At 33.5% G+C, this 27,302-nt stretch overlaps 3 protein-coding genes and 1 pseudogene across 7 annotated transcripts in view; 2 read left to right on the plus strand and 2 right to left on the minus strand.

The window, feature by feature from the left end:
- Nucleotides 1-6,483, plus strand: part of LOC105322761 (E3 ubiquitin-protein ligase UBR2) — a 31,287-nt gene extending 24,804 nt beyond the window's left edge. For 3 of the 4 annotated variants that reach the window (XM_011421633.4, XM_011421635.4, XM_011421636.4), the window contains exons 38-46: nt 827-979; nt 1,275-1,559; nt 1,802-1,877; nt 2,268-2,407; nt 3,271-3,376; nt 3,542-3,682; nt 3,945-4,115; nt 4,360-4,458; nt 4,573-6,483. In XM_011421633.4, the coding sequence (XP_011419935.3) occupies nt 827-979; nt 1,275-1,559; nt 1,802-1,877; nt 2,268-2,407; nt 3,271-3,376; nt 3,542-3,682; nt 3,945-4,115; nt 4,360-4,458; nt 4,573-4,714 (1,313 nt within the window). In that variant the 3' untranslated portion in view covers nt 4,715-6,483. The remainder of the gene's footprint in view (nt 1-826; nt 980-1,274; nt 1,560-1,801; nt 1,878-2,267; nt 2,408-3,270; nt 3,377-3,541; nt 3,683-3,944; nt 4,116-4,359; nt 4,459-4,572) is intronic. The other variant, XM_034468566.2, reaches the window with a different exon arrangement.
- A 586-nt stretch (nt 6,484-7,069) lies between these two features.
- Nucleotides 7,070-12,027, plus strand: LOC105322762 (zinc finger protein 665). Of its 2 annotated transcripts, none has more exons than XM_011421637.4 (2): nt 7,070-7,187; nt 7,424-12,027. In XM_011421637.4, exon 2 carries the CDS (start codon nt 7,427-7,429, stop codon nt 9,821-9,823), a length of 2,397 nt encoding a protein of 798 aa, XP_011419939.3. In that variant the 5' UTR covers nt 7,070-7,187; nt 7,424-7,426; the 3' UTR covers nt 9,824-12,027. The 2 variants fall into 2 exon arrangements, with proteins under 2 accessions (XP_011419939.3, XP_034324456.2); XM_034468565.2 differs by lacking the exon at nt 7,070-7,187 and adding an exon at nt 7,225-7,341.
- Nucleotides 12,028-12,206: 179 nt separating this feature from the next.
- LOC136276570 (tigger transposable element-derived protein 4-like) lies at nt 12,207-13,023 on the minus strand (annotated as a pseudogene).
- A 5,988-nt stretch (nt 13,024-19,011) lies between these two features.
- Nucleotides 19,012-26,747, minus strand: LOC105347705 (galectin-4). The gene is made up of 8 exons (XM_011456876.4): nt 26,517-26,747; nt 26,327-26,415; nt 25,227-25,443; nt 24,812-24,925; nt 20,903-21,091; nt 20,693-20,781; nt 19,519-19,735; nt 19,012-19,423 (listed from the first exon to the last, which is right to left on the minus strand). Exons 1-8 carry the CDS (start codon nt 26,682-26,684, stop codon nt 19,307-19,309), a joined length of 1,200 nt encoding a protein of 399 aa, XP_011455178.3. The 5' UTR covers nt 26,685-26,747; the 3' UTR covers nt 19,012-19,306.
- Between the last annotated feature and the right edge of the window lie 555 nt (nt 26,748-27,302).

Genomic DNA, 27,302 nt, shown 5'->3' on the forward strand with positions numbered 1-27,302 from the left:
ACTTTTAATATTAGACTACTGCCAAAAAACTTTTAGCAGAAAACAGAATTTGCAAAATTTAGTCCGAATTTCCTCTGTTTGGCTAAAAGTCAATTTTTGTTTGAGCATAATTCCATAATAAAGTAAAACTATTGAATTTTTTGTCAATAATAATCCATTTCATAAATACTTTTTGTGTTTAGAACAAATTTTACTCATTACATTGAACTTTTTAACAATCGGAATTTGAGAACTCAAACCCTGAGTAAATAACACCCTTAAAGTAGATCCTGTGTTCTGTGACGTCACACTTTTTTGTAAAACTTTGAATTCTTTCAAAATTGTGCAAGATAGTTTTATTTATTTTATGTGAATATAATCACATGGATGTAATTAGAAGTATTGGTAGGTTAAAGATATTTTCGCACTTAATACTAAATTTCCAAATTTTGATATATTTTATCTATGCAAAGGGGAAATAACTCTTTTTCTGACTTTTCTCTCAGTTGTATGTCTAAATGCTATAGTTTTTCTTATTCCAACGATTAATTTTAAAATATTTTTGTAATTTTAGTTTTCTGATAAAGTTGACATTAAAATTAAACAAGAAAAACAAATTTCTGCATACAAGTTTTTACTTTTAACTGAAAAAAATACATTTTTCTAATGCTAAAATATGCTTTAGTTTATGTTTATCTGGCATCTCAAAAAGTGTGATGACATTTATATTTTTTCTAACAATTGATGACATTTAAGTCTATTAAGTCGAAACCAGTTTGGTTTTTCAACTTTCCTCAGAGAATTTTACGAGTATGGAGCTACCTTAATCCTCTACATCTAATTTTAGAGCAATACCTTCGTTATGAGAACAAGCCTTTGTTTGGGGCCTCCCCCTCCAGAAATGTGGACTGTATCAATGCCCTAGTCAAGTTCGCTGCTGTCTGTAGTCACATCATGCCTCAGGAAGTCATCAAGAAGCACTGCCTTAGACTCCTCTCAGGTGAGTACTTCACACAAATCAGCTGATCATAGGCCACCCTTTAACTGTATGCAGTTTGAAATTTTTGAAAATACGTGAAAAAAAAGGATACTGGTACATTTATATTAATCTGAATTTAATAATATGGAAGTTTAAAACAAAAAAGTGATGAAATTAATTTATTGATAATACACATGTATGCAACAGTACATGTATAAGTTGTAATGCTTCCTAATACATATAGTCTACCTTTCCTTTTTCCTGTACATGTACATATATGTTGCAAAGAAGTTCTTACTGTATACACCCGTTTCAGGTTTACTGAGCAATGGTCTTGGGGAGGGAGACGACCCCCAGTGTATCATTGACGTTGACATGTTCCACTACCTGGTGGCGGTCACTATGGCCCTCCCTAGTCTATACACCGAGGGAACCACCGCCAGCAACCTGCCCCTCAACAGCCTCAACAACCAGTACATACTGGAGCTGGTGCTGACCGCCCACATCGTGCAGGTCATGCTGCTGCACGACCGGTCACAGGATGGAGAAGAAGGTAAGGGCTGGGTACTGCTGTACGACCGGTCACAGGATGGAGAGGAGGGTGAGGGCTGGGTACTGGGGGTTTTACCATCCGCCCATTTCCTGTCGACTTCTTCATCACAATATTCTTGAAGTCCTTATTAATCTTTTAATGTTGTGAAATCCACATTAATCTTTAATAAAAGTATAATTAAGTGAAGAATCAATTTTTTTTTGGTTGAACTTTTTGAATTTGAGCGACATGGATTATATATTTTTGATTTTATGGCTATTTCCTTACTTGTTGGAAAATTTAAATTTCAGGTGGTATGGAGATGGAGAATGATGCAGACTCTGTAGCCCTGATGTCTATGTACACAGAAATTAGGAGGAAAGCAGGGTATGGAACTTGACTTCATTTCTTGTTTTTGATTCATAAAAGCAATTGAATAGTGTTGCAAGTGTTATGGTTGTTGCAAAGTTTCTTCTCCAATCTCAGGGAAAGTTCATTTTCAATTAATTGCTTTGATAGTTACTTTGTAAAATTTGTGAGGAGTATTCATTTAAAGTGTTGAACTATGATTTATGTGACTAGCAAACACCGTTTCATCTGTTGTGTATGTCGTTATATTCACATTTTTTTCCAGTGATGCTAATTACCAATTTACCATAGAATTTAGTTGTTAGTTATCACTTAAACATACTGCATCTCCTGTGAATAGTATTATATGCACAACAATGTTGTTATTTTATTTACCAACTAAGTATTGATTTCTCAATTTGTAAACAGGTGTCTACCTCCAAGCAATAATGACCCATTGCCGTGGCAACTGACAAGGCATATTAAGAGGGCAGTACTCCCCTTCCTACGCTGTGCCACAGTTTTATACCACAATCTGACCGGAGTCCCCATCCCTGCCCAACTCCAGGGTAAGTCAAGCATACAGTGTTTTACCACAACCTAACCGGAGTACTCATTCCCTCCCAACTCCAGGGTAAGTCAAGCATAACAATTTTGTACCACAACCCAACCGGAGTACTCATTCCCTCCCAACTCCAGGGTAAGTCAAGCATAACAATTTTGTACCACAACCCAACCGGAGTACTCATTCCCTCCCAACTCCAGGGTAAGTCAAGCATACAGTGTTTTACCACAACCCAACCAGAGTCCCCATCCCTGCCCAACTCCAGGGTAAGTCAAGTATAACAATTTTGTACCACAACCCAACCGGAGTCCTCATTCCCTCCCAACTCCAGGGTAAGTCAAGTACATGTATAAGAATTTTGTACCACAACCTGACTGGAGTCCTCATTCCCACCCATCTATAAGGCACCACACTGTGACTGCCCAAATCCTGGGTAACAGTGCTACAATGCATCTTGTCTAAGTCCCCATCCTTGTGCATTTGTAAATATTGTTTGCTACAAATGTGACCCAACACCAAAAATGGCGTTCATGGGAATATTTATGTACTGTACATAAATAGGAAAAAATATATTATACAAAAGAAATGAAATATTGTGTGTTTTAAAAATAATTTCCTCCCAAGAGAATGAAATCCCAGGATTTACATGTAAATCACTACAATGCAAGTGTTCTGATTACCTTATTATTTATCTAAACAGAATAACGGTCTTTATTCTTACATTTTCCTGATTGTATAGTTTATTTACAAAAAGAAATTTTTTTGGAGAGTAATTAGATCTCCATACATGTATTTCCTGAATTTAAATGTGACTGTGTTTAGTGTTTGCGTAGTCTATAATATTCCCCATCGTGTTTTCTGTTTTAGAATGGACAGAGGAAGTTGAGCCTTTCTGTTCCTATCTCTCCCTGCCCACGAGCTTTTCTGAACTCTTCCTGAATCAAGGAGAACTTCTTGAAAGAGTTGTCAATCAGTAAGTTTCTTTCAAAAATAGTGTACCTTTTTTATGCCATATTGACTGTTTTGAAGACTTTACTAAAAAAAAGTTAAGTATATATTACTTGTTAACCAATCAAATTCCATCTACACAAAAGCTACCTAGGAATAAGTTATTACAGATATCTTCTTTGTGTTACAGGTGGTGCAGCAGTGATGTCCTGAGGTCCCGCCTGTACTCCGCCTCGTCGCGCTCCGTCGTCTCCTACCCCCTGCCTGTCAATCATCTCATTGACCTGCCGGACGACTACAGCCAGCTGATCAATCAAATCTCGTCCTTCACGTAAGTTTCCTCATCTAATTTACATGTATTTATTTATATTAGGGAATTTCTGCATATACATGTATATATTTCCCACTTTGTTTAGGAGCCCACCCGCAAATAATAGGAAATGTTTTATACCACTAGCTTCTAAACCATGATGCCTAAACTTAACAAATGTATTGTAGTAGATTGTATCAAACACTGTCTGTCATTTTTGTTCACCACATGAATATTAGGGTAATAATTTAATTACAATATATTTTCTTGATTCATTCTGTAGCTGTCCCAGCTCTAAGGGCAATGACAGCCAGCTACCCACCATGTGTCTGGTATGTGGGCTGGTGGTCTGCTCCCAGAGCTACTGCTGTCAGACAGAGATCAAAGACATGAAGGTGGGGGCCGCCACAGAGCACACCTACAGGTGCGGTGCAGGTGTGGGAATCCTGCTCAGGTAAGTTCTTGCACCTGTTTTGTTGGAAAAAGTTATCATACTGTCTACTGTATTACACTTGTTAGTAATTATTGATGACCAATGTTTTTGCCAATTTACATGAAAAATTTTTGGTACTTGTAATTGATTTCAGTAAATTCTAATTCTCCTCCTTTTCCCTTTGAGAGTCCCTTTTCATACTTGTTTAATATTTGATAGGCAATATTTAATACAGTGTACTGATAACAATGTTTGACATTGACAGGGTTAGGGAGTGCCAGATTGTTCTATTGGCTGGGACTAAGGGCTGTTTCATCCCGGCCCCATATGTTGACAGCTATGGGGAAACAGACCAGGGATTAAGGTATTGAATAAAATGCTATAATGGGATGTTTTTTGTCTCTCTTTTATTAATCTCTATGCATTTTTTTCTTTCGACAATGTACATGACAGTTTGTTATCTTTTGATGTGTTTCAGACGTGGAAACCCTCTCCATTTGTGCAAGGATAGCTACAAGAATCTACAGAAAATGTGGTTTACACACTGCATCCCCGAGACGGTGGCTCACAACATAGAATCTCACATGAACTTGATGAGCATCCACTGGCAGCATCTCTGATGATGTCTGCTTTGGTAGACCAAGGCCTTGCAGATTCCCATAATGTTATGACAACTGAGAGCCAGTGCATTGACAGTTTATTACAATGTATAATGCAGGGAAACTCTAATAAGGCCTTTATTTGGGGAAATGTAAAGGGTTATCCCCTAAGTAAACCATGTCAACTTCTTTTGATTTGACATAATTCATTTAATAATTAATTTTTCAGTTTTTTGTTGGTGTTTATTATGTTGTTGATTAATTACTAGTATATTTTTTGTTATGAATGGAATTATTTGGAGCATGTAAGCAGATTTCTTTCCTGCAAAGGTGTATGCTTAATCAACTTGCATTAACTCTTCAGATTTTTGGATATCAAAACTTATTTTGTAAATATAATCTCAATTAAAGAAAAAAAAGTCTTGTATCTGAAAAAAAAAAATTTAAAAAAAGCTATATTGGTTTCATTTTAATAATTAAATCATTGTATGTTTCGAAGACTTTAATCACAAGTTTTAAAAAAAACCTGTCTTTTTGAGCTGTGAATGCAGATTATAAGAAATAACGTATGACAATGATGTGAATGAATTAATATTAAGCAAACTCCTTAACTACGGGTTGACTGCCAGTTCAGTGATACATATCATATAAATGCTCAGGATGGACTCTTGAGTATGAAGCTGAGTCAAATAGTTCTGGTCATGATGAGAAGATAGTGCTAGAATATTAGTGGTTTTTGAATTGTTACAAAGGATATTGGGAGCCCATTCAATGAAAGTTTAATTATAATATTAATGCAAAGTGCTATGAACTGAGAGTGCAATGCCTGAACAAATTTACAGTTGATGCAGGAAATGGGTTGATTTTTTTCTCTCCAAAATCTGTTTGTATCATATCCTAAAATTTGTTAACTTTTTGACAATGACGTAGATTTGGTTGCCGGATTGTTATATTTTACTTCTGTAATGCTTTGTTAATTTAAAAGTTGTTGTTAAGGATGCAGTTTGCATTAATTAATTTGTAGGCATTTGATTCATCCATTATTTTACTTGAAAATATAGAACATTATTGTCTTTACATGATGTGTTCTAAACCATTTTTTTTGAAGATTATTATTTGTAAAATACAATTGTATGAGTTTTATAATTTGATTTCTCTAAAATATGAAGAAATTCTGTGTGGCATATGAAGAATTTACCATAGTGGCATATGTAAAGTAAAGAATTATTTTACATTTTTAAAAAAAAATAATGCGCCTCATTTGAGATGTGCATACATGTCAGATGTATTGTTGCTGGTTTGAGGGATAGTTAAGATGCTTATTCCATATTTCTATGTTATTCACTGTATTACAGTACAATGTCTTTTACTTGTGAATGCAATTATTGTTCGTTAACTTTTTAATTATGATGTATATATTGAGGAAAACCTATAAGAAGTCTTTCAGTAGGTAAACATTTGCATGCCCTGACTTGTAGAGAAATATAGGTTTAATATATTGATATTTTGTTGCTAAAAATGGCACACCAGTTGTAACAGCTAATACATATTGCTGTATTTGGTATGACATATTTTTTCGCTTTTTTAAAAATATGTACAATATGAATTACATGTATCTTCACAAAATTGTTATTTTTCAGTCTTTTAGATGTTTATTCAATGTATATCACCCAACATGGTATTAATTCAAATATAATGACTTCTTTCATTGCTTAGTTAAAAAACTCACTTCCTTTTAAACTGAATGGAATTTTAAGAAAGACACAATGTCTAATAAAGATGTGAATGTTTTTTGTTCTTTGTTTTCTTTTGTAACATCACAAGCCTTTCTTAGGAGGAATATTTATATATAAATATATATTGAATATTTTTTTTAGCTCACCTGAATCAAGGGTTTTCTGTCATTTGTAAACTTTTCGTTGTTGACTTCTTCTCTAGAACCACTGGACCAAATGTAATAAAATATGTGTTTATGGAAAGGGGATTCTAAATTGTTAAAGTAAAGAACAAATCCTTTTTAAAATGAGAATAATCATGACACAATGAAACAGATTAAGTGCATCTTAAGAAGAACCTCTGCAGCAGGAATGTCAATATCCCAGAAGTTTCAGTTATCCTTTATTTATTCATTGATTTATATATCTGGAATACATGAAAATTATGCAAGAATCACAAAATTTAAGAAGAGTCATATTTAAACATTTCATATTTTCAAAGGAGATAAAACCACTGTTGTTCAAGTGAGCGATGTGGCCCATAAACGTACGTCTTACTGTTAATTTTCATCAGGTGAGGGAAAATTGTAAACTATAGAGGTAAAGAAACACCTCTATAGCCCATAAAAATAGTGTTTTCCCTGTATAATTTTATTATCATTTAGCATTCCATATGTTTTTGATACCGTCCTTGAATCAACATTATAAGACGAATAAGTTTGTGAACCATCTGTTAAATAATATATATCAACTTGTACATGAAGTAGCTGCTGCCAAAGGTAAAATTCAACAAAATCGACTATGAATAGTTAGATTTGGGTTATCTACCATTTTCTGTATAACTTATAGATTCTTTTCATTAATTACATTTATTGAGCAATCGTTTTGTAGAGCTAAGATGCAAACGTTAAAAGTATCGAGGAAATTTGGGCTGTATGTAAATGCTATGAAATTCATTTAAAACTAAGTCAGCTGTAAGTTACGTATTTGTATACGCATTATTATATATTTGTAGATCATGAAAAAGAAGGCTAAATATAAGAAAAGCAGACGCTCAACTTCAGATAGAGTGTCTAAACCAGCAGTTATCGCTGAAATTCAGACTGAGATACACTGCGACGATTTGGATCAACAAAAGCAAACAGATAAGAACACAGACACAGTGCAAGATCGAGGATCGCAGTCTATAAATTGTCATGACGATGAAAGTGAAAAGGAACAAGCTTCTGAAATCTTTAAAGAAAACAAAAACAAGCCCCAGTTGAAACGAAAGGGACGACGTGGATCAATCAAGCAAGAGAAACCCTCTGGCCTTTTTGTCTGTGGCGTTTGTTCTTCCTCTTTTTGTAATAAACGAAAATTGACCTTCCACATCAAAAGGAAACACAATCAACACAAGCCAATTCCTGAATCAGATTTGACATGCTATTTATGCTATAAAACTTTTGCCCAGCGGTATAATCTCATGCGCCACATCAGCAGGGTTCACAAGAAGGAGAAGCCTTATGTTTGTGATCGTTGTGAGAAAAGGTTCTCAGAAAAAAGAGCGATGGTTCACCACCGACTGTATCAACATTCCAATCACCGCTGCACGCTCTGTGGGATTTCATTCGATAACCCAGAGGATTTTGACAAACACCAGTGCTGTGCAGTGTTTATTGAAGGTTCGGAGAAACCTTATGGATGTAAGACATGCAAGAAATGGTTTGGGAACGGAAGTAAATTACACCTGCACGTGAAAACTCATTCATTTATGGAGGATGATTCCACAATGCTCACACATTACACCTGTGGTATTTGTACAGAAATCTTCAGCAATAGAGGTGACTTCAACGAACACATTAAAATTCACAAGAAAGACTTGCAAAATGTACCTCCAGAAAATCCAATAAATGAGGACACTTTCATCTACCAGCCAGAGCAAATAGTGGTAAAAAAGATTGACCCTGAAAATGGGATGGTGCTTGTGGAATGTGATGTTTGTGGGAAGACTCTAAGTATCAATTCCATTCAAAAGCACAAGAAAATTCACAGTGGAGAACTCAATATGTCAAGTTGTACAATATGTGGGAAAGTACTCTCAAACTCGTATAATCTAGGAAGGCATATGAAAATTGTTCACATGAATGTGAAGTCATTTTGTTGCGAAATTTGTGGAAAACTGTTTGCTGAAAAGCGGACTATGACTTCTCATATGCATTCACAACATGCGAGACATGCTTGCAGAAATTGTGGGATCTCTTTTCAGAGTAAGTTCAGCCTTCAGAAGCATGAATGTCTTGCAAGATTTACTCAGGACACTGGAACAGGCAAAATCCTTTATGGCTGCAAGAAATGTGAAAAGACCTTTATTCATAAATGTAAACTTCGACGCCACATTGAAAAACATATTAACATAAAAAAGAGTCCAGAAATGGTAACTGCAAGAAGGAAGCGTTTACTGGAAAAATATTCAAGCTTAATTGAAGAAATGGACTATGTTGAAGGTAATCAGGCGGAAAGTGGAAATTCTCAAGAACTAGAAATGAATGAACAGAACGTGGATTGGGAAGAGGAAAGGGTGAATTACGCAGAAGTGAGATTTGATAAAAATCCAATAACTGAGGACACTTTCATCTACCAGCCTGAGCAGATGGTGGTAAAAAAGATTGACCATGAAAATGGGATGGTGCTTGTGGAATGTGATGTTTGTGGGAAGACTCTCAGTATCACTTCCATTCAGCAACATAAGAAAATTCACAGTGGAGAACTCAACATGTCAAGTTGTTCAATATGTGGAAAAGTACTCTCAAACTCACATAACCTAGAAAGACACATGAGCACTGTTCATATGAATGTGAAGTCATTTTGTTGCGAATTTTGTGGAAAACTGTTTGCTGAAAAGCGGACTATGACTTCTCATATGCATTCACAACATGCGAGACATGCTTGCAGAAATTGTGGGATCTCTTTTCAGAATAAGTTCAGCCTTCAGAAGCATGAGTGTCTTGCAATTACTCAGGACACTGGAAGAGATAAAATCTTGTATGGCTGCAAGAAATGTGAAAAGACATTTATTTATAAATATAAACTTCGACGCCACATTGAAAAACATATAAACATGGTAAATAGTCCCAAAATGATAACTGCAAGAAAGAAACGTTTACTGGAAAAATATTCAAGCATAATTGAAGAAATGGACTATGCTGAAGGTAGTCTGGCGGAAAGTGGAAAATCTCAAGAACAAGATATGAATGAACCGAAAGTGGATGGGGGAAAGGAGAGGGTGAATAATGCAGAAGGGAGCTTAGATAATAAAGGAAATGTTTACTTCTGTGAAAAATGCAATTCATTGTTTGCCTCATTTGAAGATTTTAGTTGTCATCAGATGTGGCATGAAGATGCAAACGATGACACGTATGAAGACTTTGAATGAATGAACTTTGGATTTCAGTAGGGACTATAATGTTTATTTTGGTGCCCAACTTTCATAACATTGGTTTAAAGAAAATGGATTCAGGATTCAGGAAGATCTTAGATCATCTAGGTTAAATCAAAATTCTGATCATTCATAAAATGCCTGCCATTATTTATCATAGCTAGATCAATAGATCATTTAGATCATATTATGTGTGTATGTTAAAATGACTTTTCAATCAGTAAACAATATCAGACAAATTCGGGACCCTTCATGATTGTGGGACTTGTTAATTTTTTTTTTTACCTAGATTGTATTTCTACTTTTCACATTTTTATGTTTCAGATGAAATACTTTTGTATTACATTCCACTATTTTTTGATTTATTTCATTAATACATGTACTTTCCAGCCCTGTAACAATTTTCTGATCTTTGTTTTCCAGACACTTGTTTTAATATATTGATCTTATGATAATTTTAAAAACATATACATGTTCTGTTAACCAACTTTAATGCAATTGCAAGAACATTTCCTGGGTTATTAAGAACATTGGGCATGTACTCCTCTTTATTCTTTCCTGCAAACCAGTCCTTTATACTTAATGTCTCTTGTATTTTTAAAGATTAATATACACAGATCTCGGTGACGAAATTAGTTCTTGGGAACCAGCTATTTTCTCACTCGCAAAGTATGAATAGTTGTCAGGAATAAAAGTTGATTTACATGTAAGAGCAACAATTCAATGTTACCGGCAATTTAATTTATTTTTTGATTTTTAATGCCAGAATGGCAGAATCAAAGTACATGTATTGATATTAGCTGGCACATTTTACACTAGCACATCCAAGTAAACCAGAATTTTTACAGCACATAATGAGTAACCCGGCAACATTCCACATACCGGTACTGTGGAATCATTTAAATTCCTGAGGGCAAATTTTCATGGATTGTTGAGGATTTGTGGGGATGTAATTTCATGGATGCATCAGTTTCAGAGAGAAAGATAACTCTTTCAAAGTTAGTTTTCGTTGAGGATGTAAATTTGTGGAGTTGGACTATCCACGAATGGCACGATTGAAAATTGAGCCACCACGAATTCTAATGATTTCACAATGGTTTTAAAGATATATAATTTTACACTAAACTTCTTGTTTGATTTTATGTATTTCCTTTTACATTCCATTTTAAATGCTGTTTCAGAATTTAATTAAAGGACAAAATTATTCTTTGAGATGACTGAGTTGTAACATGTCATATGGCATTTCTTAACAGAACCAACTAGGCCTCTTATGAGAGATAGTCACATTAAGTTTTATGATTATCATTTGTTTACAAGAAATTATAGAGAAAAACATTCCAAAATGAGTGCTTTGTCAAATTCCTTAGTTCTACAAGTAGTACTAATACTGGAGAAAATAAGTTAGAAACATACATGTAAGAGGGGAGTGTGTTTTGATTGTATGATGAGTTGGGGTTATTTTGGTAAAAATAAGTGATTAAATGTAGGCGTAGAAGCTACATTAGAGTTTGAACCTCAAACTGGTTTAATGGTTTTATGATATATGATAAACTTGTATTATTGTTAGTGTCGTGTAAACTTTTCTAGTCATACTTTTCTAGTAAGTTTTTGAGCCAAGTTTGTCAGCTCAATCAGTGTTGTTTTATTTCATTGTTTATGCCAGAGCACTTTTACATTCCACGTTCAGTTAATTTTTTCAAATATTATTGTTATTTTTCCATCAAGCTGTGTATAGGGACAATTATAATGGCAATTGCTTTTTTTCTAAAAAAATCTCTAAATTGCACAAAAATAAATTACAGTCAAACTTGTATTTAGCAGTCACCTTTGGGAGGCACACAAAGTGACCTCTTAACAGAGGTGACATTTGAATAGAGACTTAGGAATTTGCCATCGTTAGTTACCTTATCTAAACAAATATTAGAGTTTTTATATACTTGCAATTTAGCATACTGATCAAAATTATGAATTAAGTTACTCTTTGGATTTTTATAGCATTTATTATACATGCATTTGCAAATTACATGCAGTGCAATTACAAAACAAAGAATTATGCAGGCAATTTTTAATTTATTTTTTAATTAAAAAAAAAGTCACTTATTTTTGTCTGCACTCCTGACTTGCACTTGATGTATTCTTCTGTTATCATATCATCAATAACTGTAAGTTTATTTAAAATTTGAGCATGGCCATGAACTTTTGCATAAACTTTAATATCTGCCAAATTCTTGCAGAACTTCTCCGACAAATAACAGATTCTTACTCCTCACTCTCTTCATCCTGATAATCCTCATCTTCCTTCTCATTCATTTCCCCAGTCCCTCTCTTGATTGTCACATGTTTCCATATTCGCGTCCATCTTGACTAACGCTAGGAAGTCTCAACCGAAAAGTTCCCTTGACAGCTGTAGGACAGCAAGTGGGACATCATCATCTTCATCATCATCACCCCCATCATTCACATCCACTTCAGTGGTTGGAAGGTTGTCATTTTGCATATCAACAAAACCACATTTTTTATAACACTTCACTATAGTTGATGTTTCAACTTCTTTCCAACGTCTGTCAATCCAGTAGATTGCATCCAACAGAGAAATATTTTTCAGGATTTCTGATCCACATTTGGAGCTGTGATCCATTTCACGAACCATTTTCTAAAGTTGGCGATTTCTAAATTTCAGTTTGAGGGTTTGAACAATTCCTTGGTCCATTGGCTGTAATTTTGATGTAGTGTTTGCTGGGGAAAACTGAAGATTAATGTTAGACAGATTTATTTTCAGGTGTGATGGTGCATTGTTAAGAAAAAGTAAAAATTTTCCTTTTCTGGCGGACCATTTTTCTGTTGACTGACTTAAACTACTCTTCAATGATGTGGAAAGTCATCCAAGCTTTTTTATTGAACTTGTAGACAACAGGTTGTGCACTTTGGTCCACCCTATTAAAGCATCTCGGCTTTTGACTCTTTCCTATGACTAGAGGGGGAGTTTTTAACCTGTCATGCTGGCACATAGGGCTACGGTGATCCTTTCCTTTGACCGTTTTCCTCCAGCACAGTCTTGTCCCTTAACATGAAATGTTTGTCTTGTTGTAGCTCTATCAAAATGAAAAAAAGTTATGTTCTATACACCAACTATTTTGTTTATGAATTATTAAAAAAAACCCAAACATGTACCTGAAGAAAAGGCCCGTCTCGTCCATATTGAAGATATTCTCTCGGGTTCGTATTCCTTGATAAGATCTGGAATCCTTTCCATCCAAGATTGCACAAGGCCATTGTCAACATTCCCCCGCTCACCATTCTATATAAGCTATCATGTATATTATAACTTATGACCAACAAAACTATTCAATTAATTTTGAGAACGTTAACAAAAGTATTTGTAAAAAACCCTCTTTTATTCTAAGATAAGGGTACTAATTATTGACTTGCAAGAAATAGATATACAAATAGTTACATTCTTTGATGTTTTCATTCAGGAAATATATGTTTGTTTTTAGAATTTTGGTGGCTCACGCTTTTTATACACCTTGAATTAGTTTCTCAAATCACCAAAAAATAACTTGTTAAGATTGCCATTCAATCTTTAATCAAAAGAATGATGTTTTGTTAAACTGTTTGTATCAATCGATTTGGTTAAATATTATCATAGATCAGTGGTTAAAGCATCAGGTTTATGAGCCCTAGTTCATGAGTTCAAATCCAAATGGGACTTTTGTTCATAGTTACAGAACAATATATTTTTCAAACTCAATTTTTATTCAAAATTGCATATCTTTCGACTATATTTGACTTGAATATACTTATACATCATGCTATCTATCATAATCAAGTATCTTTTCCTTGATTTTGAGAAACTATTTCAAGATGTAGTGAGCCACCCTAAATATTGTTACTTAAGTCTTTATAGCCTCAATTGGAGGTCTACATCATTTTGGTTAGTTTGATTAAAAATAAAATGGAGCTAATGAATGTTTGGATTTAATCAGACTGCATTTTTGTGAATGAAATTTAAAGCAGCTTTATAAAACGATTCATGTACATGTAAACTGAATTGTAAAATGATCTTTGGTCTACACATAATTCTTTAACATTCCAGACATTGTACAATTACATGTATTGTTCTAATTATTTTGTTATATTTTTTTGGTTGTACTTTGTATTCATCACATGCTGATGTGAAACTCTTTCTGTATGATGGAATTTGGTACTGTGAAATAAAGAGATATTTATCTTTTTTTGTCGTTTATGGCTTTGAGTTATTTCATGGTCTTTGCAAGTAAAGGGATCTTACGCATGCGCTGATCTAGGTGGGGGTTCAAAGAATATCACTTGTATATAACAAAAGAATTGACCTCTAGGGCCGGTATTGGTTTTTGTCTTTACAAGAAAGCATATCGATTTCCGTTCCACTTCTTGATTTTAGGTCAAACATTGTAAACTCTTAGGTGTTAGTTCTCATAAAATTCAACATTGTTTCGTTATTCAAATACAAATCTTTCGTTCTAGAAAACATGGTATAAATACCCTTTTGTCCTTGTTCTGCTCTCTTTTTCAGTTTCTAAGAATGTACAGTTATACAGATACTAGTAACACCAAGGTAAGTTAAGCTATCAAGTTAAGCTATCATCATCTAGTAACAGTCCGTTGTATGACCAGAGTTCATTCGTGGGTAATTTACCTCCATTTCTGAAAACAACAAATTTAGTTTTTGCCATATTAACAGTAAGAAGCCATTTAGTAGTGTATTCATATGAATTATCATTTTTTGTAAACCATCTACAGATTCTGAGAAAATAACCACGTCATATGCATATAGTAGTACAAACGAGTTTAAATCTTGAATTATCTTAGGAATAGTGTCAAGCTAGAGTGCTACACAAGAATTCAGACATAAAAGAGAGAACAGAATAGGTGAAAGAACTTCACTTTGCATCCAACTTTTTAAATTTTTTAAAAGTTTGTAATGAAACCATTAACACGCGCGTTTGCGCGGTTTGATAATTTGTCTGCACCGCTTGGTGGGTAATAGGACCGACGACATCTTGAAATAAACATTCAATGCTTAATATATTTATATTCATGATGTCTGATTGTTTGAAATATATGTGTATTTTCGCTGTAAATCCATTGTTATAGACAATGAAAGCAAGTGTAAGTTCATAAATTGTTTTATTCTATATATTTTGGCGATTGTGGCACCGACCTCCATAATATAATCTATGTAATATTCACATATATATTTTTGCAATCTGATTAAAATCAGCTGTTCTGATACGCTACCGCTCTCGAGAGCGGTAGCGTATCAGAACAGCTGATTTTAATCAGATTGATATTTTTGGTACAAAATGTTACAACATATTGAACCTTATAATCCTTATCCTTATAAAATAAATACCATTATAATGCTTAACCTTATAGCAGTTTTATAATACTTACGAGGGTTGTCCCAAAATAGCGTAGACAAGTGGCGTTATTCAGTTAATCGAAGACAAAGGAAGATGAAATTTGTGCCACAAAGGGTTCAAGAAATTTGCATTCAAATAATGTTTTAAAATCGAATATTGTTTGAGATTAAATTAGTGAAATGAATGCATGTTAGATCAGAAATTCTACATGCGGCGCAATGTCAAAAACAAAAAGTTAAAATCAACATAATGAATTGAAAATTGGGCGGAAAAGTACTTTTCGAATGAAAAAATTCAAATAAAACATACACCGATATTTGATAATAATTCTATTATTTACTCAGAAAATGTTTTGGCTATAACAAAACTTTTAAATATTTTATAGCGCGTTTTGTGACAAGTTGAAAAGTTAAGTGGTAATAAAATGACGTTTTCAGCGTTTAAGGCGGCGCAGCAGTAACTGATTCAATTTTGTAAAGACCATGAAATAAATCCTAAGCGGCTTTGGAAGTAAATGAAATTAACAAAATCGATGAGAAATGCGTTTTGTGAATAAGTAGTTAAACAACATTGAAAATATTTGAACAAGTATGATGACAATAAGTGGAAAAAAGAAACCCCGAATGATATCAATGGACGTCAAAATGTTGAACGACACATTTCGGTAAGACGGACGTTAGACAACAAGTAATACAGGGCAAGTTTGGAGCCGACAGATCGTTTGCACTTAGAAAATATTTAAAAACAAAACAAAACTAGAAATATGTATTGAATGTGCACGCAGAGTACATGTTCATAGATAATATTTTTTCTAAGACTTTTTCGGAAATAAAACGTAAATGTTATCGTGAACGAGGGTTTAGCAACAACGTAATACTGGAAATTTTTGACGTGGCACATTGCGCCGCCTGACAAAACTTGTTGTTACTAATTATTCATTTTCTCGAGAAATAAATAAAGTACAGATTTTAAACTTTTCAGCATTGTTTGCCAAAGGGTCATTGAAGAAAACATAGACGTCTAATGAAATTGCAGTGAACAGATTATAAATTATGTGTCCTGTCTACATTATTTTGGGACAACCCTCGTATTTCATACTGATACTGGGTGAGCAGATATAGAAGGTGTAAGCTCTATAAATTAGATAAAATGCGTCTCGAATAATCGCTAAATGGTTGTCTATTGAAAAGACAACCACCGTCAACAATGTTTAGTGGAATGAGCGACGCTTAACATAATTATGTAGGTTTGGCCACAAGAAAAGTCAAGCTAGCTAATATATTTTTTCTGGAAAACACTTTTGTTGCAATGTCCTTCAGTTTGTAAGTTAAATAGCAGTACACAATTACCAATGTTCGGCACGGTTGAACTTCATCACTACAAAACATCTCTTTTGCACGTCACGTGATTTCTGTGTATTTAATAAAGAACACACCATGATGAAAGTTCACATCAGATACAATAAATACAACAACCACAAAATAACAATTGATGATTCAGTAGACTGAAGTGGTTGTGATTTTTTTTTTATATACACTGAATGAATTAATTATGGTGTTATATCAGAGAATGATTACTATGTATTTCAAATAGTCGATGGTGTTATTGACTAATTAATGATACTATTAATTGAATACTCTTTTACGTACTTCAAATAATCTTTTTTAGTTAACAAAAACTCTTAAATATATATATTACATAAATATTTTGGTCTATATACATAACATTTACATTACCAAACTGTCTCCATTACATACTGTTAATCAAATCTAAAAAAAGCAATGTTTTATTTAAGGAATAAGGAATCATTCTTTGAGTATTATGAGGTGATAATATCGGTCGGGGCGTGGTCAAATCCAATAAAGCCTGAAGGGCTTTATGATAGATTTGACCACGGTAACTGGTCACGGTTAAATAGAGGGAATTTGCAAAATTTACCCCAAACAACTACAATTATACCAGCTGGTGTACATACTTTTGCAAGATTAAATTGATATTTGAATTTGAAAATGATGTGAACTATGTGAAATGTTAATTTTAAATCTAGTTTTGTATCATTATTTACTCTGTAACCAAAAATAAATAAAAAACAAAACAAAACACAAACAAAAAAAAAAAAAAACAAACAACCAAAAACCCAGATTGATTCTTTTAGTTCTGTACAAATTATATACATTTATTCAATACAATATATATTCTTTGGGGAAATGAATCCCATACATAATGAGAAGAAAAAAAGGTATAGATGATATCTGGTGTTTTGAGAAAATTTACATCATAGAATGTGTTAATTCTCCAAAATATTGTAGATAAAAACTTTCATTTAGTGTTAATTTACCCTAATAAATACAATTATATCAGTGCCAATACTTTGGCTATATTGAATGAAATGTCCTCTGTTCATGATAAATTAAAATGTAATGTTGGATCAAGTATATTCTACATGGATTTTGGAATTACAGAGTATGTAAAATAAGGTGTTTTATCTGCAATTAAGTATACTTTAAACAATATTTTATGTATTTACGAGTCAATTTTAAAATTAGTAATCCCGGACTTGTGTACGTATTCTGCATTATTTTGAGGTAAAACGTCAAAAAGAACAAATATATTTTCTTTTATCATTTTGGAATGCGTTAATTATATCAAGATTTTCAAAATTCATATTTCACATCCAGGAGTTACAACTTTATCGAATAAATCAAATTGACAGTCAAAAGGTAGATCATAGAATCGTGTATTTCTAACAATACCGTACATGTGTTTTTGTACTTGGTTACAAAGAGCATATGCTTTTTTGCCTTGCAGAATGATCCTGATTTTCATTTTAAAAAAAACCCAGATAGTTAAATTCTTTGACTATTTCTATATCCTCGCCATTGAATTTAAATGTATGTTTAGGAGCTGGTCCTTTAGAAAATATGACAGTTTTTTTTAACATTTACATGAAGTTTCCATGTTTCACAGTACTCAAAACATTCGTTAAGTGCATATTGAAGATTACTCGGGGTTTCAGATAATATTACAGTGTCGGCCGCATTGAAAAATATTAATAGTTTCATAAAAATACACAGATCATCATCAATATCGTTAGAAAAACTCTCTAAACCACTAATTTTATTTTCAATAAGATGCTTCTCTATGTCAATAATATAAAGTGAAAATAGAAAAGGCAAAGGGAGAGGAAAACCAAACAGACGCACGGACGAGGAAACTAAATAGTGTAAAAATATTTTTTATAGGAAAGTCCATTTTATTTGCTTCCTGGAACTATTTTGAATTATTTCTCAAACAGCTCTTATAAATCCTAGCTGTGAAACTTCCTTCCCGCTCTTAAATCCTAAGAACATGTTCTAAAATTGCATATGGTAAATCACAATTTTTAATCTATTGATGAAATAAAAATTATAAGTAGAAAACATTTTGTAAATAATATTTTGATTATTTTTCAGCATAAATAAGGTACGATGTCATATTGGAAATGTTTTTTTTCTCTGCTTTATGGAAAATTCAATGTTTTCAGCAGAACAGATACAGGTTTAAATAAGTCAGAAGTTTTATTTTTTAAAAATAAGACCATAAGTTGATTCTTTCAATTTTATTAATGCAATTTAAACAGTGGCAAATCTTCAGTTTCTTTTGATAACAATCTTGCCAACTTCAATGTAAAATATATAAGGGGAATCATTCTTTAATTTAAAACATCCACAGGTACAACCGCTACTACAGTCGATCGAACATGTTCTTTTCTTTAAAAAAAAAACCAATCAAACAGATCTATAACAAGTTTGAATTTTTATTAAATATCACATCAATCTATAAATATTTGTTTTCTAGAAGAAAAAACCCTCCAAAAAAAAATAAAAAAAAAATTAAAACAACAAAAGCAAACAGCCACTCATCCCAACCCCTACAAATCTCTTATTAGATGTATCGAAACATCCACAAAAGAATAGGAAACCCTAACATTTTGTACGATTGTTTTTCTGGTAATATGAAGTGAACAATTCGGCCATATTTATTGGTTCTAAAACTACAGTGTATGGTCAAATGCATACGTCAATGTTTGACGTCACTACTGAAAGCGGATTTGGTTTATTCTTACATCACCCATGATCTTCATGGTGTCAATTTTTTTCAGTGGTTGCAGACGATGGCCGTACTCCACCAAATGCTGGTTGTTGACAGCAATCTGTCCAATAAAAGATTTAATGAATAAGATTACTTTGAATACAGTATATATGATATTACAACAAAAGACAAGACTGTCGTGTACCATATAATCACCTTGAATTTGTCCTTTTCTGCAAGTATAATCATGTCGAAGCTGCCATTGGGAACGAAGGGAAAATATGGACACGGTCTCTCCTCACCTCCCCAGCCCCCACCCAGCAAAGAATTCCTCACAAAGACGTTAACATCACTGCCAAATCGGAGGCGTACGTCACAATGCAGGGCGATGTCACTTCCGTCATAGGGACCGCACATGAAGTTAATGGTGAACCTTTTTAAATTTCAAATTATGATAAGTATATAATTCAATATCAGATTACTCAAGCTATATTTGTTTTATTAACAAAGTGAGCCTGGAGATATGTTCCTACATGTAATATAGATTTTCTAAAAATCTCTAAATTAGGATAGTGCGCAGAGAGTTTGCTTTTTCGTTTCTGGAGTATTATAAGCTCTCACGTTGCTTAAATGTTTATTGTAAAAAGCAACATAAATCCAATTTGCCTAAAACCTTCAAACAAATAAGCTTAATGCATAATACCATTTAAACTGATTTAATTAATTTTGCGATGAAAATATGGTGTGGTGTTCATTATAACCTTTTACTAGTATAAAGGATATAAGTATTTAACATTATGAATATCTTATCAAATTATTGAACCAAAAATCGATCAAATTCCGTATCGTAGCAAATGCCTAAACGGTGATATCATAAGACACCTTTATGACAGTTTTTCGTAGTTCATACTTTCTCCATTTGTTAGACAACCCCATTCACAAAAGAATGACTACAAAATTCGTGTACTCGGGAATAATAGTACTTTTACTCATTTTCTGTCAATTTCATGCACTGACTAGAGGTTGCTATTTATCAGTGAAAGACCGAGTTTCTTGCACACAAACGACCGACACGAAAATACTTTCAAGAGAAAAATTAGTCTTATATAACGTTATATTACTAGATTCTTACAAACATCGCGAAATTATCATGAAACCATGTAGATTTTGGTTCAAATTTTTGATGTTTGTTTATTAATGATCATGTAATTTGCTAATGTCCTGTAAAAGAAAACATTAATTTAGAAATTACAGAACGCAATTATCATTGTACAATTGTATATTGAGGAACGGCTTTCGGAAAAAAGAGAAACATCTACGGGAACCTAGTAAGCCAAACACTGTATCGTACGAATCTTGAGATGAATTCGAAGTCGCACAAAAATTTTACCTTGCTGCATTGGGATTTAGTACTCCACTTATGAAAATCATTTTCCCTGGGAATATTCCTCCAGATATTGGTGCAATAACGGGCATCGGCTAATTATAATAAACAAGAAAAAATACAAAAAACCAGAACGATAACTTAGTATATAGCAATCACCAGATATTTAGGTTGTCTATGACCAACATTAAAACTAAATTTACACCTCGTACTCACAGGGTCATAAATACGGTAGGGTCCTCCTCCCGGGTACCCCGTGGTCGGATACCCTCCAGACGAGGCATTAGCTACAACAGGCGGTGTGGGTGGAGGCATGGTACACTGTGAGGCATCGACCGTCGGACATACACACTCGTGGCGGCCCTTACAACGACGACACTTCTTTGAGGCTTTGGACATGATAATCTATTACGCGATGTTTGTCTATGTCGTAGTGCTCGAATAAATTTTTTCCAATTCAAATTGGCAGTTTATAGAGAGATATCATGTCATCAACGGAAAAAGGAAATTAGTTCAGTGGTTTTTAGAATTATTTCCTTTTTTTAATTTTGTATTTTACTAGACTGAAAAGCACCTAAAGCTATCAGACATGTAGAGTTGATAATCAGTAATTGAGTAAGTACAGATTTTCAAAAGTTGATGTTTACTTATTGAATCTTGTACCAACACACCTGGAACACTTTTTTACTATATTTTTTTCATATTAAACTAGATACTGGTTTAACGAAAAAAAATTACAATGTTGTATTGTTAATCTGCAAAATATTACAGTGAATATTAAATGTAGTTTCTAGTGATTGCTATCTCATTGAGTCTGCCTTTTCTTTTTTTCTAATTCTGAATTTGTACGTGAAAAAAAAATCACTCGCTGAGGCCTTCAACTCAGCATTCAGGTATATTGACGACGTATTATCAATTAACAACTGTTATTTCCATACTTAAGTCGACTCAATATATCCTAGTGAACTTGAAATAAAAGATACCACTGAGTCTGCGTCATCTGTTTCATATTTGGATATTTGACTGGAAATGGACATTGGTGGTAAACTAACAACAAAACTCTATGATAAACGCGATAACTTCAATTTTTCTATTGTCAACTTTCCTTACTTATCAAGCAATATACCTTCATAACCTGCATATGGTGTTTTTGTCTCTCAGTTAATTCGATACACAAGGGTATGCTCTTCGTATGAACAGTTTCTAAGGCGAGGCAAGCTACTGACAAACAAGTTGATAAAACAGGACTATCAACAGTCTCGTTTGAAGTCATCTTTTCGTAAGTTCTATGGTCGATACAACGACCTTGTCAGCAAATACAATCTTCCACTGGGTCGCATTCTGACTGTAAATTTCATTCAAGCTACTTTTTTAAATAAAAGGGATTCGTTGCGATTTAATATAAATGATATAACATCATTTCCAAATTATTATCATTTTCAACATTTATAGTACTAGAAATTGGACGTAAAATGCATTTTGAATATTCTTTTAAGGATTACGTTTACTCAGAATGAAAAAAATCCACTGATGATAATGAAAAAACCATCTATTGTATGTTATAGACCTTTTATAGTAGTGTTATTTTTCACTTTCAGAAAAGTAGGTCAATGACCTTTTTGAGTTAATGACCACTGAATATTTTTTGAAAATTTAAGAAACTTCCCTGAAAAGTTTACACTTCAATTGTGTTTCTTAATTGTGAAAATAATACAAATTTTGAGGTATGGTGTCTTTTATCGTTTTTAAGCATTTTTCAATATTTTTGCAATGTGTATCGTACGTTTATCTTAACGAAAAAGTGAGAAAAATCCAAAAGAAATATGCAAAATAATGTTGACTAGCAAATAAAATTTTAACTTTTGATATTATAATACTGCCAAAAATATTTCAGTAAAAAATTTGAAAAATGTAGTCCAAATTTCCTCTGTTTTGCTAAAAGCCCAATTTAGTTTGAGTCCAATTCCATAATATAGTAGAATTATCGAATGTTATGTCAATAACAATTCATTTCAATAACACTTTTTGGGTTTATATCAAAGTTTACTCATGACATTGAACATTATAACAATCCAAATCTGAGAACTTAAACCCTTAGTTAACAACGTCCTTAAAGGTAAAAATTGTAAATTCCCAGGCAAAGTTAACTTAAAATCATAATTGACAAAATCCTATTAAAAACCAGCAGAAAGTACTCAAGAAACTGAAGAATACAATCCCTCCTTAGCACTCTAAGCCGAGTGAAAAGGTCGGCCATATAAGTAAATGACCTCCTATTATCAGGCCATACTGTAAGATGCTTATTGCTCATTCATCGTAAAATTCTGTCCGGTGATATTTTGAGGAGATTAAGGCACGATGTTAGTGTTTAAAAGCAGCAATGTGAGTTTGTTTTATGCATATTAAATGTATTGTGGATATTGTAAATATTTTTCTGTCAATACCAAATACATTGGTAAAACATATCTTAGTTGGGTGCCCTTTGATAAATAAGAGTAGCAGGTTGGGCATACATTGTTGCTACGTGGCCAAATTGTCATATTTCATTTATAAGAGGATTAAGACGGAAAACAACTTCAAGCTAATCTTAGCATAAATTTAAAGTGATATGTTTATAATTAAACCTTTAGGTATGCTATGCATTTGCTATGATTTATTGGAGATGAGGCGATTGATAACTTCATATTCTGATTTCACTTTAGTTCTGCTTAGTTGGTTTTGAGATTCTTCAAACACACTTATACCAGTGTATCTAGTAACACTAGAAAAAAATAAAACAAAATAACATCATAACCCAACGAACATTTCTTATGCCTTGATGTGTTAAAATAGCGGATAAGGCCATCGTCATTAAACTGAGCTGTACAGTTCTTACATTCTGTTTCTCCGTTTATATTGCAAATTTGTTTCTTCTGGACTATTTGTGGTCATGCAATTGTGGTCATGTAAGGACTATGTGCGGTATGGTCAAATATCTGCCCCCGATTTCAACCAATTTTTAAATGGTATCGTATAAAAATAAAATCTTCACAAATCAGTGTATAGAGGATGCCTATAACTTTAATATTGATTTTAGTCATCATTGCTCATTCGCTGTTTATCTATGACGTCACCTAAATGACCTTATTCCCGCAAATTTGCAAACAAATGAAAATATTCTCGTTTTTGCAATATATTTTGCATTCGGAAACATAGAGCGCAGGTCTGCTCAAGTGCGATTTTAACATATGTTTTTCTTCAGATAGTTATACACGTTATACTAAAAAATGGTACTTGAGCAAGCCTGCGCTCGATGTTTCCCAGTCGAAAAACCATCGGAAAACACCCATATTTTGCTACAAAACACCAATTTATCAAAATAATACAATCTCCATGACGTAATTCCTACATTATGACGTCACTGTGGTGATAACCTCTTACACCTTTATTTCCAATATGATTTTAACTATCTTTCACTTTAATTTTAAAGCTCTTTCTAACACTTTGATTTTGGGGGCAAAAAATGCATAAAACCGCACATAGTCCTGTGTTTTCTGCAGAAACAAGTTTAAGATTGAATTAAGATACTTCAATAAGCAAGAATGGGTGACTTCTTTAAAATTAGATCATATGTTGATTCAAGTTCATTAATGCAATTTTAACAGTGATGAATCTTCGGTTGCTTTCGATAACAAACTTGTCCACTTCAATGTAAATATATAGTCGAGTCAGTCCTAAATATCACCTACAGGTACAACCGCTCACATACTCTCGTATCGAACGTGTTTTTTTAAAAAAGAACAATAAACCAATCAAAAAGATCTATTAGAAGTTTTATTAAATTTTATAAAATATTCCATCGGCATATCATCCTATTATTTCTTTAATTAAAAAACCCAACAAACACCTAAAACAACAATAACAACGACAACAACAACAAACGCCACTCACCTTCACCCCCACAAACCCATTTCTATTAGATGTATCAAAATATCCGCAAAAGAAAAAGAAAAAAAAACCTATTATTTTGCATGATTGTTTTTTGTTAATATGGAGTGAACAAGTCGGCCACATTATTAGTTTTGTAACTACAGAATATACTCGTAGTCAGATGAACACTACAACGTTTAACCAATGACGTCATTACTGAAAGCGGATTTGTTTTATTCGGACATCACCCGTGATCTTCAAGGTGTCGATTTTTTTCAGTGGTTGCAGACGATGGTTGTACTCCACCAAGTGTTGGTTGTTGACAGCAATCTGTTAATTAAAAGAATTCATGAATTAAATTTCTTTGAACCCAGTATGACATTTCAACAAAAGACAAGACTGTTGTGCCATAAACTGTATAAAGGAAAATGTTTTGCCCCCGTGTTATTTTCGCCCATTTCGCCCTTGTTGTCAACGGACGAATTTAAGACTGGACAAATTCCAATGTCTCAAATGATGTTGCTTTAAACGCAACGGAGTCTGGGCGAATTCAGGACATGGCGAAACTGTTTGCAAGTGAAGAGGGTCGAAAATTACACGGGGCGAAAATAACACTGTATATAATAATTACCTTGAATTTGTCTTTCTCTGCAAGTATGAGCATGTCAAAGCTGTCATTAGGCATGAAGGGAAAATTTGGGCTGTGTGTCTCCTGACCTCCCCAGCCACCGCCCATGAAAGAATTCCTCACGAAAACGCCAACCTCGCTGCCAACGCGGAGGCGTGCGTCACAATGCAGGGCGATGTCACTACCGTCATAGGGACCGCACATCAAGTTGATGGTGAATCTGTATAAAATTCAAATGGTGTTTTTATTTTAATAAAAATCAAATAGGGAATCTTCTAAAAATTCAAATGACGAATCTTATTAAAATTTAAATGGACATCCATATGATGTTGAGAAGTATCTTTCAATGTTAGATGACTCAAGCAAATATCGTCTATTCAACAAAGTGAGCCTAGATGTATGCACCAGGTGTGGATTAAAAAAATCAATGAAAATATAACGTTGTAGGCAGAGTTTGCTTTTTTGGTTTCTGGAGTATAGAATGTGTATGTTGCAGTAACGGTTCTTGTAACGGTGTATATGATGACCGGTAATATTGATAGTCATTTGATTTTATGAATATCTTATAAGCGAAATAATGGGAAAAGGCGCTATACTTCTTTGACATATTTCGATCATACTTTCACCATTAGTTAGAGACCCCTCTCCACATAAGAATGACTACAAGATTTGACTTTTTGTAAATACTAGTAATAATCTCTTAAACTCAATATCTGTTAATTTAATGTAATCCAAGTTAGTTATATTAGGTCGGGCGTTTAATGTTCCGGACTGAAGTTCTTACATAAGATCGACAGTCGCGATAATACTTAAGAAATATTGCGACGACCGGGTTCTTACAAACATCGCGAAATGCTCATGCAAGCAAGTAGAAGTTTATTTTCGGATTTCTGATATATTATATAATATATAATTGGCTAAAGTTATATCAGAGAAACTATTTTACTTTTAATATTACAGAACCTACTTAGTTATCTTTGCATACTAAGGAATGTCTTTCGGAAAGAAAGAAACATCAATGAAACATATGCTAAACGCATGGGTATGCATTATAAATACGGTGTTTGAAAGAAGCTCAAGCTATTTAGTCGCACAAATTGTACCTTTCTGCATTGGGATTTAGTACTCCACTAATGAAAATCATTTTCCCTGGGAATATTCCTCCAGATATTGGTGCAATAACGGGCACTGGCTAATAACAATAGAGAATAAAACGATAATTAGTATAGCAATCACCACATAGTTACGTTATCTATGTCAAACATTGGAACTAAATTTACGACTCGTGCTCACAGGGTCGTTGATACTGTGGGGTCCTCCCCCCGGGTACCCCATGGTCGGATATCCTCCAGACGAGGCATTAGCTACAACAGGCGGTGTGGGTGGAGGCATGGTACACTGTGAGGCATCGACCGTCTGACATACACACTCGTGGCGACCCTTCTTTGAGGCTTTGGACATGGTAACCTATTACGTGATGTTTGTTTGAGTCGTGGTGATCGAATGAATTATTTCCAACTAAACTTGTCAATATATAGAGAGATATCGTGTCATCAGCGGAAACAGGAATTATTTACAGGTTATTTTAAAACATGACTATTGTTTTAAGTTTCTCAACATTTCTGTATTTGAATTTGACCACAAAATGTAGTTTGAATATTTTGGGGGGGGGGGGGTGAAATTGTAAATCGCCAGACAAAGTTAAAATCATGATTAATTATATCTTATTCATAAACCAGTGGAATGTACTAAAGAGACTGATGTGTCCAATCCCTTCTTTTGTAACAGCCCCAAACTGCATGAATAAGTGAATGGCCTCTTATTTTCATGCCATAATGTCATATTTTTATTGCTCAACCATTGTAAAATAATGTTCGGTGAAGATGAAGGCATGATATTAGTGTTTAAAAAAGCAGCAGTATACATCATTTTTTAAAAGTGAGTTGTACAATTTTTAGTTTGTTTTATACACACATGTATAATGGATCATTGATTGAATATCTTCCACATTTAATACCATATCTCAATAAATACCAAAACATTGGTATTGCACTTCTTAGTTTGGTGCACATTGATAAC

This window comes from Magallana gigas, chromosome 6 (assembly GCF_963853765.1).
Source record: "Magallana gigas chromosome 6, xbMagGiga1.1, whole genome shotgun sequence".
NCBI lineage: Eukaryota > Metazoa > Mollusca > Bivalvia > Ostreida > Ostreidae > Magallana > Magallana gigas.

Coding starts and splice junctions, on each gene's coding strand:
- LOC105322762 (XM_011421637.4), top strand. CDS start 7,427: ATGAAAAAGAAGGCTAAATATAAGAAAAGCAGACGCTCAACTTCAGAT.
- LOC105347705 (XM_011456876.4), bottom strand. CDS start 26,684: ATGTCCAAAGCCTCAAAGAAGGGTCGCCACGAGTGTGTATGTCAGACG. Junction 21,092..24,811: donor TAAAACAAATCCGCTTTCAG/TAATGACGTCAT, acceptor ATCGCGTAATAG/ATTATCATGTCCAAAGCCTC. Junction 19,424..19,518: donor CAGAAAAGGACAAATTCAAG/GTGATTATATGG, acceptor TTTATTGGACAG/ATTGCTGTCAACAACCAGCA.